The 13,337-nt window shown below is 55.3% G+C and overlaps 1 protein-coding gene across 1 annotated transcript in view; it reads right to left on the reverse strand.

Annotated features, from left to right (window-relative positions):
- The window catches only part of NTNG2 (netrin G2), a 65,570-nt gene extending 52,550 nt beyond the window's left edge, over positions 1-13,020 (reverse strand). The window contains exon 1 of the mRNA XM_068979114.1: positions 12,811-13,020. Within this exon, the coding sequence (XP_068835215.1) occupies positions 12,811-13,020 (210 nt within the window). The remainder of the gene's footprint in view (positions 1-12,810) is intronic.
- Between the last annotated feature and the right edge of the window lie 317 nt (positions 13,021-13,337).

The following is a 13,337-nucleotide window of genomic DNA, read 5'->3' on the forward strand; positions in this document are numbered from 1 at the left end:
CAGGGTCCCTCCCAGAGAGTAACCATCAGGCCTCCCAGGAGACTCCCATGTGCAGCCAAGTTCGAGGCCAGAAGACCCTGCGATGGGACATTTCTCCATCATGGGGCGGCCCCTGGCTCCCCGCTCCACTTTCCTTCCCTTCCTCGCGCCCCCTCCCCAGGCAGGGAGGCAGCCAGTCCCTTGGGGACCTCAGGTGGGAAGGGGAGGGCTGCCCGGGACAGGCAGACGCCTTGATTCCTCTCCTCCCCGACACTGCACTCCCCTCCACCCTCTATTTTTAGGTCCATTATTGTCCATTCTTGGGTGTTTGTTTTTTTTTTCCCACTCCTTCGCCAGAAAAAACCAGATCAGATTCCTCCAGGCAAAGCCATCTCGTCTCCCCCGGAGCTGGTACGTGGGGGCACGCACGCGGCCAAATAGACAAGAAATAAGTGAATTATCAAATAAGTAGATTAGCAGACTCCGTGGTGTCTCAGAGGACAGGCGGGGTGGGCAAAGGCTCTGGTCCCTCCTCCCCAGCCCTCCTTCCTCCGGCAGCCAGGGCGGTCTGGGGGGGCAGAGGCAGACAGGGACAGCGCACGCCCACGTGTACGTGAGCGCACACACACAACAACCGCCTCAGTCTAACCGGGAGGGAGACTCAGCACCTCAGGGCAGCTAAGCAGCCTGGCTACGAGCCAGGCACTGGGGCCAGGCAGCTGGGGGTGGAGGCGCCAGGCTCCTCTTCTTAGAAGCTGTGTGACTTTGGGCAAGTGACTTAATCTCTCTGAGCCTCGGTTTCCTCATATTCAAAATGGATATAAATATAGGATCTGTTCTTAAGTGTCCCTGGAGGGTTCAATGAGCTACATTAGGTCAAGGGCCCGAGATGCAGTAGACACTCACTAACTGTAAGCTGTTGCTGGTCTGAGGAGCTTCCCAGATGGCTCAGTGGTAAAGAGTCTGCCTGCCAGTGCGGGAGATGCAGGAGACACGAGTTCGATCCCTGAGTCGGAAAGATCCCCTGGCGAAGGGAATGGCAACCCACTCCGGTATTCTTGCCTGGGAAGTCCCATGGATGGAGGAGCCTGATGGGCGGTAGCCAAGGGTCGGACACAACCGAGCAACTGAGCACGCACGCGGCTGGACTGCAGACGTGGATCCAGAAGATGCTCAAACAGACCCAGTCAGCCGAGAAGACAAACGGCAGTTTTCTGAGTTTAAGGGCTCCCAGAGGGGCCACAGGGGCCCAAGGGCGGACTCAGGGTGGTCTGCGGCGCCTGTGAGATTTGCAACTGTGTGTGTGTGTGCATTGTTCTAGGAAGAGCACCCTGATTCTCAAAGGGGCTGTGACCCCTCCAGAGTAGGAGGCCCTGCCCTGGGGTTTGGAGGCTGCGGTGTGGTGGGGTCCCGCCTTTGTCCACCCGCTCTGGGTTCCACGTGCCTGGGATGTTACTGCTCCCTCCACGCCTCCCCGTCTTCCTCCCTCTAAGTATCAAAGTCCCAAAAGCCAGAAGCAGACTCTGGGGATGCAGTGTGACCTGGAAAGTGGATACTCAGACCCCCTCTGGGGAAGGCAGGGAATTTACATCCCAAAGTGGGGCAAGACCCGAGGGCACCCAGCCTCTGGAAGTCAATCCAGTGTGGAGCCCAGACCCGGCATGATGCTGGCCCCAGAGCCGTTGGCCAGGGTTTCTCGATCGTGCCTGGGGCGGGGACAGGGGGTGTGCCTGTGGCCTGCTGGCTTCTCCTTCCATTGTCACCTGCCTTTGCCAGCTCTAGATGCCCCAGCCGGAGGGGACAAGTCGAGGACCTGCAGTCCCCCGAACGGGCATCATGAGTTTTCTGTGGGCTCAGGTAGAGGGGGCGCTGCCGCAGTTGATGAAGGGGCCCAAGGTTACCCAAGGCTCCATCTCTCTTTCACCTCCTTTTCACCTTTTGCCTGACTACAGATTTCTGCTACAACTGAGGGGCAATGCCTGGGTCGTGTTTCATTTCCTTTTATTTCCCTGGTTGACACTTGGAGTCGGACGAACAACTTAGGCAGCGGAAGGAGCTGGAATTGAGGGACTGAGGGGGTCCAAACAGTCCCCAAACCCCCAGGACAAACTGCTGCGAGAGAAGGGTGTCTGGTCTTTGAAGATGGGGCTGAGGCCCTTTAATAGGAGGGGGCAGCTCTGAAAGCCCCAGGCGTAGATCTGAGGGGCCCATAAACTTAGATTTAATTCCTTCCTACCCATGAGACCTGGAGAGGTGAGGTGGCCCTTCCGGGGCTGCACCTTGGGACCGTGGGTCCCCGCAGACAGCCGGTCAGACTTTCGACAAGGCAGCATGGGACAGTGGCCAGGGCCCCAGAGACAGGTCCTGGCCTTGTCATTGCTGTGCAAACTTGGGTAAGTCTCTGCACCTCTCTGAGCCTCCCTCTCCTCGTTTGCAATATACCCATCCCAGTGTTGTGGACAGACACAAATGCTACGCACAGTGCTTTGCAGGGTGCCTGGAGCGCAGGGAGGTCTCGGGAAATAGCAGACTAATCCTGCAATATGGGGCTGCTGCTGCTGCTGCTAAGTCACTTCAGTCGTGTCCGACTCTGTGTGACCCCATAGATGGCAATGTGGGTAGGCAGAAAAAACACTAGCAGGTGGTGAGACACAAGACCCACGAGTGTGTCCCCGGCTCTTGGTTCCTGAAGCTCCCCGCTGAGGCTGGGCCACACACACCCTGCTCCTGACGGTGGAAAGCGGCCACCGAGGCTGACTTGGCGGTGATCCCTGACATTCTGCCCAGCAGCCTGCCTCCCGCCCTGGCCTGGCCCGCCTGCCACAAACATCCCCTTCCGGTCCACCCTCCATGGCACTGCCACAGCAAGAGCCACGGCTTGTGGGCGGGTCGGGGCAGGGGCCTTGAGAAGCCCCGAGGCCTGTGAGAGCCGACTCTGAGCAAGACTGGGTCATGGGAGGCTGCACCCAGGCAGAGAGCTCACACCTTCACAGGCCAGAGAGCAAACTCTGACCTTAAGGCCACACCCGCCCTGAAGGTGCCGCTCAGGCACTTCTTGGGAGGCCAGCCACCAAATGCTGCCACAGCAAAGACCCAGCACCAAGAAAGGCCAAGAAAAAAGAAAACTCGATGACAAACAAAAAACCCCACAGGGCACATTCCAGAGAGTGAAAGATGATCTGTAGAGTGGGGGAAATATTAGCAAATCACACACCTGATAAGGATTTAGTATCTGGAATATATTAAAAAACACATACAACTCAGCAACCAAGAGACAGCCTAGTGAAAAACTGGGCAAAAAGACGAATACACATTTCTCCAAAGATGTACAGATGGCCCGGGAGAACACGATACCAGCATCATTAGCAGAGAAACGCAAATCAAAACCCTAATGCAATACCAGCTCACACCAACCGGGTTAGCCGTCATCATACAAATGAAAACTGGAAAGTTACAAGTGTTGGCAGGGACACAGAGAAATTGGGCCCCTTGTAACAGTGCTGGTAAGAATGTAAAATGGTGCAACTGTTCTGGAAAACAGTTTGGCAGTTGCTCAAAAACGTAAATCTAAAATTGCGTGTGTTAGTCCCTCAGGCGTGTCCGACTCTTTGTGGCCCAGCGGACTGTGGCTCGCCAGACTCCTCTGTTTATGGAATTTTCCAGGCAAGAATACTAGAGTGGGTTGCCCTTCCCTTCTCCAGGGGATCTTCCCAACCCAGGGATCAGACTCAGGTCTCTGGCATTGCAGGCAGAGACCATCGGAGCTACCCGGGAAGCCCAATATGACCCAGCAATTCCCCTCCTAGGTGTAGCCCCAAGAGAAATGGAACCACATGCCCACACAAAAACTTGTACATAAAGGTTCATGACAACATTATTCATAATAGCCCCAAAGTGGAAACAATCCACATGCCCACCAACTAACGAAGGGATAAACAAAACGTGGGAGAGCACGCGGCACGCGATGGAATATTACTCAGCTAGAAAAAAGAACAAGGTGCTGGTACAGGTGAATCTCCAGAACGTGATGCTGAGTGAAGGAAGCCAGATTAAAACGTCACACCTGGTCTGATTCCATTTACAGGACGTGTCTGGAATGGGCAAAGGCATGATGTAGGAAGCAGACTAATGATTGCCAAGGGCTGGGGACAGAGGGATGGGGAGCGGCTGCTGATAGAGATGGGATTTCCTTTCAGAAGATGATGAGAATCTCTTGGAAATAGAGACGTTGGTTGTGCAACGTTGTGAGCGTGCTAAATACCACTGAACTGAATATTTAAAAACGGCTAAAAAGGCAGATTCTATGTTATATATATTTTACCCCAGCTTTAAAAAATGGATGGTTAATTTCAAGTTATGTGACTATCATCGCAACTTTTTTTAATTAAAAAATATTCTTAAAGTGCCTCCATCACAAGAAAATAAAATTGTAACTATGTGGTGACTATGTGGTGATAGACAGAAACTAGAGTGGTAATTCTTTTGTAATAGCTTTTTGTTTTTTTGGCCACATGTGGGATCTTAGTTCCCCAACCAGGGATCAAACCCACGCCCCGTGCATGGGAAGGGCAGAGTCTTAACCACTGGACCACTAGGAAAGTCCCTCTTTTGCAATACGTACCTATGTCAAATCATTCTGTTGTACACCTAAAACTAATACAACGTTCTATGTCAATTACACCTCAATTAATTTTTTTAAAAAGAATTTAGAAGCCGACACCAAAGGGAAATGATGTGATGTACAATTATATCTTTAGCACTCAGCTTTGTTTTTCTTTGTTTTGATTTTCCTTTAATAGAATACTATAATAAAGGGATTTGAATTTGGAAATAAAAAATCCCAGTGCTGCGCTGAGCACAGGAAATGTATTCAGAGCCCCTCCATCTGCATTGGAGCCCCCCGATTTGTCAGTTTTTGACCAAGTCTGAACTCCAGCATAGATTTTCCCCAAACTCTGAGAAGGCATCTACGATCACACAGCGACGCTGGATGAAGTGGTTAACCTAGCCAAACCTCGTTGCACAGCTGGGGACACCTGGCTAAGGGGCTGTCCTTGCTGCAAGGAGACTGGCGGGGTCCAGCACCACCCAGCCCCCAGCCCCCTTCACTCTCTCTGCTCTGACACACCACTCCCTGGCCCCTGACGCCCTGCCAGCAGCTGGTGTGTGCTTGGGGAATTAGAAACACATTTTCATATATTTAAGCAAATCTGCTGTGATGATTAAAAAAAAAAAAATCAGAACCTGCAAAGCAAAGCCGAACAGAACCATGCATCGTCTGCCGCTTTCCACTTTCTCCAACACTGTTTCCCTCCAGGAAGGAGCCAGGCCTCCTCGGGGTCCCGATGGGCCCTGGCCAGGCCTGAGGCAGGAGAGCCTGGGGTCTGGGCTGTGGATCAGGAACACAGCCCAGACCCCCTTCCTGGGGTGGTGATGGCTGGCTGGTAAGGGGGAGGGGCTGCAGCTTGGCACCTGCTTCTTTGAGCCTGCCAAGCTCTGGTCCAGCCCCAGGACTTGCACGCCCTGTGGGCCTCCTCGGGTCTCTGCCTGCCTGGTGCTCCTTTCCTCCTCCTCTCCTCCCCCGACACCCTTGGTCTAATCCCTCTGACACCGGGGAGTGGTTAGGAGCCAGGCGGAGAAGGCTGAATCCCAGCTCCACAGACAGTGGGCCTTGGGGAGCCTCGGTCTATTTCCCCATCTGGGGCACAGCGACAGCCCCGCCCACAGGCTTACAGGGCAGGGGCTTTGATGAAACCAACCAGCCAAGTGGCCTGTCCCCTCCCCTGTCATCCACTCTTCTGAATGCTTCCAACCCCTCAAGGTCACAGACCACCCTGGGGCCCAGCCCCCTGCCTCTGAACTCCCACGGCACACTAGCCAAAGCTCGTTGCACAGCTGGGGAAACCTGGCTAAGGGGCTGTCCTTGCGGGGGTCCTGCCCCATCCTTCACTCTCTCTGCTCTGACACACCGCTCCCTGGCCCCACCAGTAGTTGGCACGTGCTCCACAGCACACTTACACACTGGGCTCTCGGGCTCCTCTTCTGTTAACGTCTACTTTTACTCCTTGTGTCTCTCAAGCTAAATTCTAGAGTGGGGGTGGAAAAAATATCCCTTTTTGGGAACATTCACTTTTTGCCAGGCTCCCAGCTGGGGGCTTTCCATCCCTTGTCTCATCTCACCCAGACAACCAGCCTTTGAGACCGTGTTTTGCATCACCCCAGTTTTCAGATGAGAACACCGAGGCTCAGAGCATGAAGGACTTATCCAAAGTCCCACAGCCCAGAAAGGGATGAGCATGAGCCCCCACTCGTCCCATCCCGAACCTCAACTTCTCACCCACAGCTGGGGTCGCCTGCCTGTCCGTCCATCCATCCACCCCCGCTTCCTCGTCACACGTGGAACTTGAGGCAGTTTGTGTTAAACACACATTGAGACAGAAAAATGAATATATATGAAAAGTCAGGGCCAGGGGATGTAGAGAGGCAGATGAGCCTGGGGAAGGTGGGGTGCATAGACTGGAAAGTTCTCGAAGCTCTAAGTCTGACACTCTTTGGAACGATGTCTCCTCCAAGCCCTTTCCCTTTCCCTAGGCACTCCAGAGGCTCTGCCCCCCACCCTCCTCGGGGTGTCTGAACCCAGACTCCTTCCCTTGAAAAAGTAGGAGGCCAGGATTTCATCCACGGGGCCCTCGCAGGCAGGGCTGTCCCCATCCTGTCACTCGTCTGCTCCCCAGGAAGGAGGCTTCGCCAAGCAACAAGATGTCATGCATGGAACTATTCTTGTCCCAGGCTGGGACCTGCCTCGGGCATTTCGAGAGACTGAGCAGCTTTAACTAAGGGCTGGATGAAGCTCAGTTTCCAAAATCGCTTCCTGTTTAAGGACAGAGCTGTGCAGACCTCCTGCTACCAGCTAACTGAAAACCTCACAGAATAGGGGTGCAAACTGGGGAGAAGTAGAGGCTTTGGGTGCCTCCTCTGTTCTGATCGAAACCCTAGTTCTTCCCATAAGACTCAGCCCTAATCTCTCCTCCTCCGAGAAGACTTCCTGGACTCACTGTCCTTCCACCCACCCACTCATTGGTTCAGTAAATGCTTGCTGAGCACTGACTGAACCAAAAGGGAGGGATGCGAAGACGAACAAGGCAGCCATGCCCCCGAGGAGCTCCCAGCCCAGGAGGGAGGCAAACGTCAGGCGTAGAGTAATGAACGTGGATTGAGCATCCATATGTGTGTTCTATCAACAGTCCTATTTAAGGAAATGAGACTCAGGGAGGTTAAGCCTCATGCCAAAGGTCACACAGCAGGGGATTCCAACCTCTACGTCTCTGCCTCTAGAGCCTGAGCTCTTAACTAGGAGGCCACATCTGTGAGCTTAAGTGACAAGGATGCAGCCAGATGAGGTCTTTTAACCCTCCTGGGCTAGGGAGTCAGGAAAAGCCTCCTGGAGAAGGTGGGTTCCAGCATGAACCTTTTTCAAAAGGTTCAAAAGCTCCTTTTTCAAAAGGAGCCTGGGTTATCTAGATAAGCACAAAAGGGTCAGACATGAAGGAAACAAAGAAGACATTCCAGGTAGAGGAGGCAGGAAAACTTTGCGGGAAGCTGGAGCTGGGAGGGATGGGCGGGGCAGGGGGGTCAGGGTGGGTGGGGGGAGGCGGGATGTGCCTTCATCCTTTGCAAGCTCCTTACACTAGGTCTCCATCTCACCCACTCAGTGTTAGTCGGGTACCACCCTGAACACCTGCCCTGTTTCTCTTGTTGTCTACTTGGATTTGCAAGAGTTATCTCACTTCTCCCCGACAGCTGCGCCTTGCATGAGGTCAGCCCTGGAAACTGGACAGGAGGGGTGTGATGTGGAGAAGGGGGGAGGCTGGAGAAGGGTGTTCCCCTGTCCTCCGTGGGTTTGGGGTCAGACACAGGGGGAGAGGGGGCCCAGGCCAGTGAGCTGGGTGCTGGTAAGCTGGTGAGCTCAGTGCCACTGGATGGAAACATTTCAAGAACATCACTTTCTGGCAGGAGGCGGGGCATCTGCGACCTTGATTGCACGTGGTGTTCAATGTCACAGTGGGGAGGGGCTTGAGGTCTCCAGGACCCACCTGCCACCTGAGTTATCACCCCAGCAGACTCCCTAGGGGAGGGATGGGGGGCCACTGGCTCTTCATCTGGGTAAACTGAGGCACAGAGAAGGCAAAGCAGCTTCTGAGAAACACGTGTGCTCTGGGTTTTCCTGTATGTCAAGACCCTGGCGTCTCTGTGTGCTGAAGTCTCCTTAGATGAAATGTTTAACATTCACCTATTCCACCATGGAAAAGCCCAGATGCTCAAGACTGGCTCAACAGCACTATCAAAGCCTCACACTAGAAGAGAACTGGCACTCTCTAAGCACTTGCTGATATACTGAGAGAACCACTTCCTTCTCCCAGCAAGCTGGAGAGGTGGGCAAGGCAGCCATCATCACATCCCATTACTGGTGGGGAAACGGAGTCTCAGAGACTTGTCCCAGATCACTCAGCCCATAAGCAGCAAAGCCAGGATGCAAGCTCGGGTGTTTGGATTCCAAGCTTGAAGCTTTTGTCTGGATATCATAACACCTTTCCGGAACCTTCCACCAGGTCTCCAACATTCAGGAGTCTGAGCTCCTAGCTTCACCCCTCACTCTGGGATCCCCGCTCCTCCCGTTGTCTGCCTTCCTCCTTCAGCAGTAGTGATATCCCCTTACTCTGCAAAGGTCCCATGGGAAGCACAGGTCTCTTGCCTGCCCATCATCAATAATAAGTATCACCCATCGTTGACGGATTATGTAGAGCAGTGTTCCTCAGAGCATACCCTGTGTGCATCTGAATTACCTGAATTTCCTGTTAAAATGCAGCTTCTGGCTCTGAGGGTCTGGCGGGGGGTTGCCCAGGACCCAGTATTTCTAACAAGGTGCATCTTGGGAGGCAAGTGGACAGCCAGCTGTAGGGCCATTTTCAACATCACCTGCCTGGTCTGTGCCCCCAGCCCTCTTTGCTCACCATCTCTCTCCTGAGGCTCAAGGCACAAGTACAAGGTCTCCCCCTTCCTTTTGTGGCTGTGCAAGTGGCTGGTGGGCAACCTCTCTTTCAGAGCGCCGTGGGACTGCTCCCATCCTCAGGGGGCCCTGCAAGAGCCTGAAAAGCCTTTGCCTCCTTCTCTCTGGCTCTGCAGACTCAGCAGCCTGGCCCCCTCCGGCCAGGCACTGGGAGTCAGAGGTGGGAGGCCGCCCGCCATCTCCTGCGGCCCTCATTGAAATTTCGCCCTTGCCCAAGAATCTTTGGTTGAGAGCTCAGCCCTATTAATTCTCATTGTGCATTTAGAGCCAATAGGTTTTTATTTATTCATTTATCTTGGTCTTCCTCCTCCCTCCCCTTCCTCACCGGGCTGGAATTTACAATTCAGGTCTCAGGCGGCCTTGCAGAAGGACAACCAGTCCAAGGCCAGGAGAGTCTGCACACTGAAGCCTGCGAGGGACAGTCACTCCCCCTCCCCCACCCCCTCCAACGGGCAGTCACCCCCCTCCCCCACCCCCACCGTACACCCCCAGCCCCTGGTGCACCCTCAGGACACTTCAGGGCTCACGCTCTGACCTGGATGGATGTTGCGACAGGCCCAGCACTCACCGCAGGAGGGATGCCAGGAAACAGGGACCCACTGGGCAATCCTGAGGCTAAAGTGGGGCTAAGGGCCTCCTGGGTACCACTACGGCGCCCCCTGGTGGCTGGTTAAAACCACCGGCCAAGGCTAGAGGAATTAACGGCTACCTGAGTACATATCCAACCGCCTGCGCCCCTGAGCCCAAGATACAGGGCGAGACCTCCTCAAGGCTGGGGTGGGGCAAAGAAGCAAAGGCCCGGACACCGCAGAGAACATAAAAGCCGCAATAACCAGCAAACGACGGCTACCACACCGTGAGCACCTACTGTGTGCTGGGACTCGCATGGCTGGGCTGTGTCCTTTCCCAGCACTGTGACACGCCTTCAGCAGCAGCAGCATCTCTACTTCACCGAAGCTCAGAGAGGGAAGGCTGGGCCACCTGGAGCGTAAGCACAGGCCCTGCATGGCTGCGCACAAGTTCCCGGCCTGCCCTAGAGACTGAATGACCTTGGCGGGATTTAGCCAACACTTTCTAATCCCTAAAATGGGATTAGAACGGTCACCACCTTGGAGCATCCAAGAGGTGATTTAATGAGACACACACAGAACCTCTCGCCTGGAGAATCCAGGGACAGGGGAGCCTGGTGGGCTCCTGTCTCCGGGGTCACACAGAGTCGGACATGACTGAAGCGACTTAGCAGCAGCAGCAGCAGCAGCACAGAACCTGCTCGGGGAAGCTGCAGTAAACAGCGGGGTGCTGGTTTGAATTCATCTGGATGTGACCCCCTCTTCCCTGTAGAAGCAGCCTGGGCGGTGTCCCCACACCCGTGGGCTGCATGTTCGTGATCAAAGGCAGAGGTGGATGGCAGCCCATCATGAAACATTTAAGTCCATCAGGTTGGTGTCGGGACACCGAGGACCCACCAAGCAGAGGAAGGTAGAGATGCTGGTTTTCTACCGCCGCGCTCCTCACCATCTTCCCAGGAGAGGACAGGAAGGTGGCAGAAGCTCCTTCCACAGCCCAGGGCTCCAGGACCCAGGTTGGGTGGCATCAGGACTGTGGTGGGGTGACCACCCCACCCTGGCAGCTGCGCTGGGCTCTGTGTGAGAATGGGGGCAGCCTTGGCCAGGAGAGGGCCTCGGACTCCCACCTGATGGTCATCCCCACTCCTCAGGCCTTGACCAGAAGCTGGTCCAGTGATTAAGATTTCGCCACCCACCCCATGCCCCTGCCCTTGGCACATTAAAATCGCGATGAATATTTAAAAGAAGAAATACACTCAAGACTCTAACACAGGAGGCGGCAGGTGACTCTGCTCTGGGAGTCGAGTGGAGAAGTCCTCGCATGAGCTGGGGCGGGCACTCAGCCTGAGATGCGGCTCAGAGCTGGGCTCCCCCAGTGCTGACCTTGGCCCTGACCTTCACGGGCCAGCCCCGTTGCCCACCCCTGAGCCAGCGAAGCCCTGGGGTCCTCAGTGAAGTGGGACCATGTGGCGCCTGGCTCCTGGCCCTGTGTGGCCTTCTCCTTTACTGTCCCCCTCTCTCCCCCGCTGGGGCTGACCAGCCTGCCCACCACCCACAGTGACAGCCTCCTGACCACTGACCGTCCCAGTGGGAACCCCCCTCCCCAGGCTGACTGCTCTGGGATAGGATCCACGCACCCCACGGGACTGAGCCATCCTTAGGAGCCCGGTGGGGACACCCGCTCAGTCCATCCATAAACCCAGAGCGCTGGAGGCTCCCCCAGGACACATGGAGGCAGCAACCACCCAAGGATGACACTGAGCCCTTCCTGTGGCTTCAGCAGCCTGGCTTCCCTGTCCAGCCTCCTGCCTGACCCAGGGCCTGACCCTGACCCAGTGGAAGGCATCTTTTGGGAGGCAGATCAGCTCAGTGACTCTGGAGCCAGACGCTCACATCAGAGCTTTACCACTTCCTGGGCTGTGACTTTGGGCCTCAGTTTCTCCATCTGTACAATGGGAATGCCAACAGCTACCATTTAGGAGCACTTCTTCTGTGCCAGACCCTAGTCTGAGCATTTTATTTTATTTATTTATTTTAAAATATATACTTATTTTCTTGGCTGCATCAGGACTTGGTTGTGACACGTGGGATCTTTCCTTGCAGCACACAGGCCCTCTAGTTGTGGCGCCCAGTCTCCAGAGTGCTCAGGCTTCAGTAGTTGTAGCACTCAGCCTCAGTTATTCCATGGCCTGTGGGATCTTAGTTCCCTGACCAGGGATCAAACCCGTGTCCCCTGCATAGCAAGGTGGATTCTTAACCACTGGACCACCAGGGCAGTCCCTAGTCTGAGCATTTTAGGGTGAACTAAACTCGTTAGGGTGACCTGAGTGTGTGCTCTGGGTACACACTTTAAAGGACAGCAGCTCGGAGATGCCACCGGTCCAGAGCTCACTCCCTGAAACTTTGTGTGATGCAGAATCAACCCAGCTGAGCTGAGTGAGGACTCGAAGGAATGACTCGTAGTGATCTTTCAAGCCCCACACTCGGGGACTGGTGTAAATGACCCCCACGGTTATTACTGTCTCTGTTATCGGAGCACTGATATGCCCTGTGGCTCTGACTCCATCTTCAACTAGAGACAAGTGACACCCACCGGAACGCCTCCCTTCCCCTGGCTTAGCCAGTGACTGCGGTCACTGCACATCAGCCACCCTGATCTGACCCCTTCCTTCCTCCCTTACGAATCCCCTCTGCACTTCCACCAAACCTTCCCCTGCAAAGGGCGCTTGGCCTCTCCTCGCCTGGCAAATGGTTTGCTGGATTGGATTGGGTGGACCAGGAGGTGGCCCCCTGAAGGGATGAACAGGGGGAAGGCAGAGTGCAATCTTGCAAATAGCACCTTGCTTGCTCGTCCAGATGCTGACTTCCTACAAGGGAGGCGGGGCTTATCTGCAAGGCTGGGCAACTGTGACTACAGTGGTGGTTTGGTGGTTTTCCCAGAGGAGAGGATCCAGTGATCACCAGGCCAAGAATGTCCCCACCCCAAAGAATGGCATCACATGACCCCAGCATCCTCAGGGCAGCCTTTGCTCTGGCGCACTTCCAAGGTGGGACAGAGACGGTCCCAGTCCTACAGGCGGGAAAGTCAGCCTGGCGTCCGGGTCCTCCTGCTGTGTTTGCCCGTTCCAAGGGTCTGGCCCAGACCCCCACCCCCACCCACTTGGCCTGAGGGAAGGCCACAGCAGGGGGCCGACTTACGTGGGAGCAGAATCTCTCCGGAGGGTCTCCGCATGTGATGCCAGAGGGCTCCACCTTCACCTTGACATAGTCCTTCAGGCGCATCACCTTGGGCTGGCAGGCATAGAACTCCCAGGTGGGGCCTTCGTCCGTGGTCACCCAGGATTTGCAGATGTCGTAGTCCCCGGAGGCCAGCGGCAGGCAGTGCAGGAGGACCAGCAGGCGCAGCATGGCGGCGCAGTCCCCAGGGGCGCGGCCCGCAGGGGGCCCGGTGAGGCGGCAGCTGGCTCAGGCGGGGCGCACAGCCTCAGCATGGAAGAGCCACATCTACCGGGCGACGGAGGCCAGATGTCCCAGGGACTCGGCCAGCTTGCAAACAGCAAGGAAACTTGGTTTTTCCAAGAGGCCGATACGGAAAACCAAGAGCCGGCGTTTCTCAGAGTGCTGATGGGCAGATCAAGAAGTTGCCCACAACTTGGCGTCCTCCTCACCTTGGCATCACCCCTCTCCCAGAGGTGAATCTGATCAAATCAGGCAAATGCTCCAAT

This window comes from Capricornis sumatraensis, chromosome 1 (assembly GCF_032405125.1).
Source record: "Capricornis sumatraensis isolate serow.1 chromosome 1, serow.2, whole genome shotgun sequence".
Classification (NCBI taxonomy): Eukaryota; Metazoa; Chordata; class Mammalia; order Artiodactyla; family Bovidae; genus Capricornis; species Capricornis sumatraensis.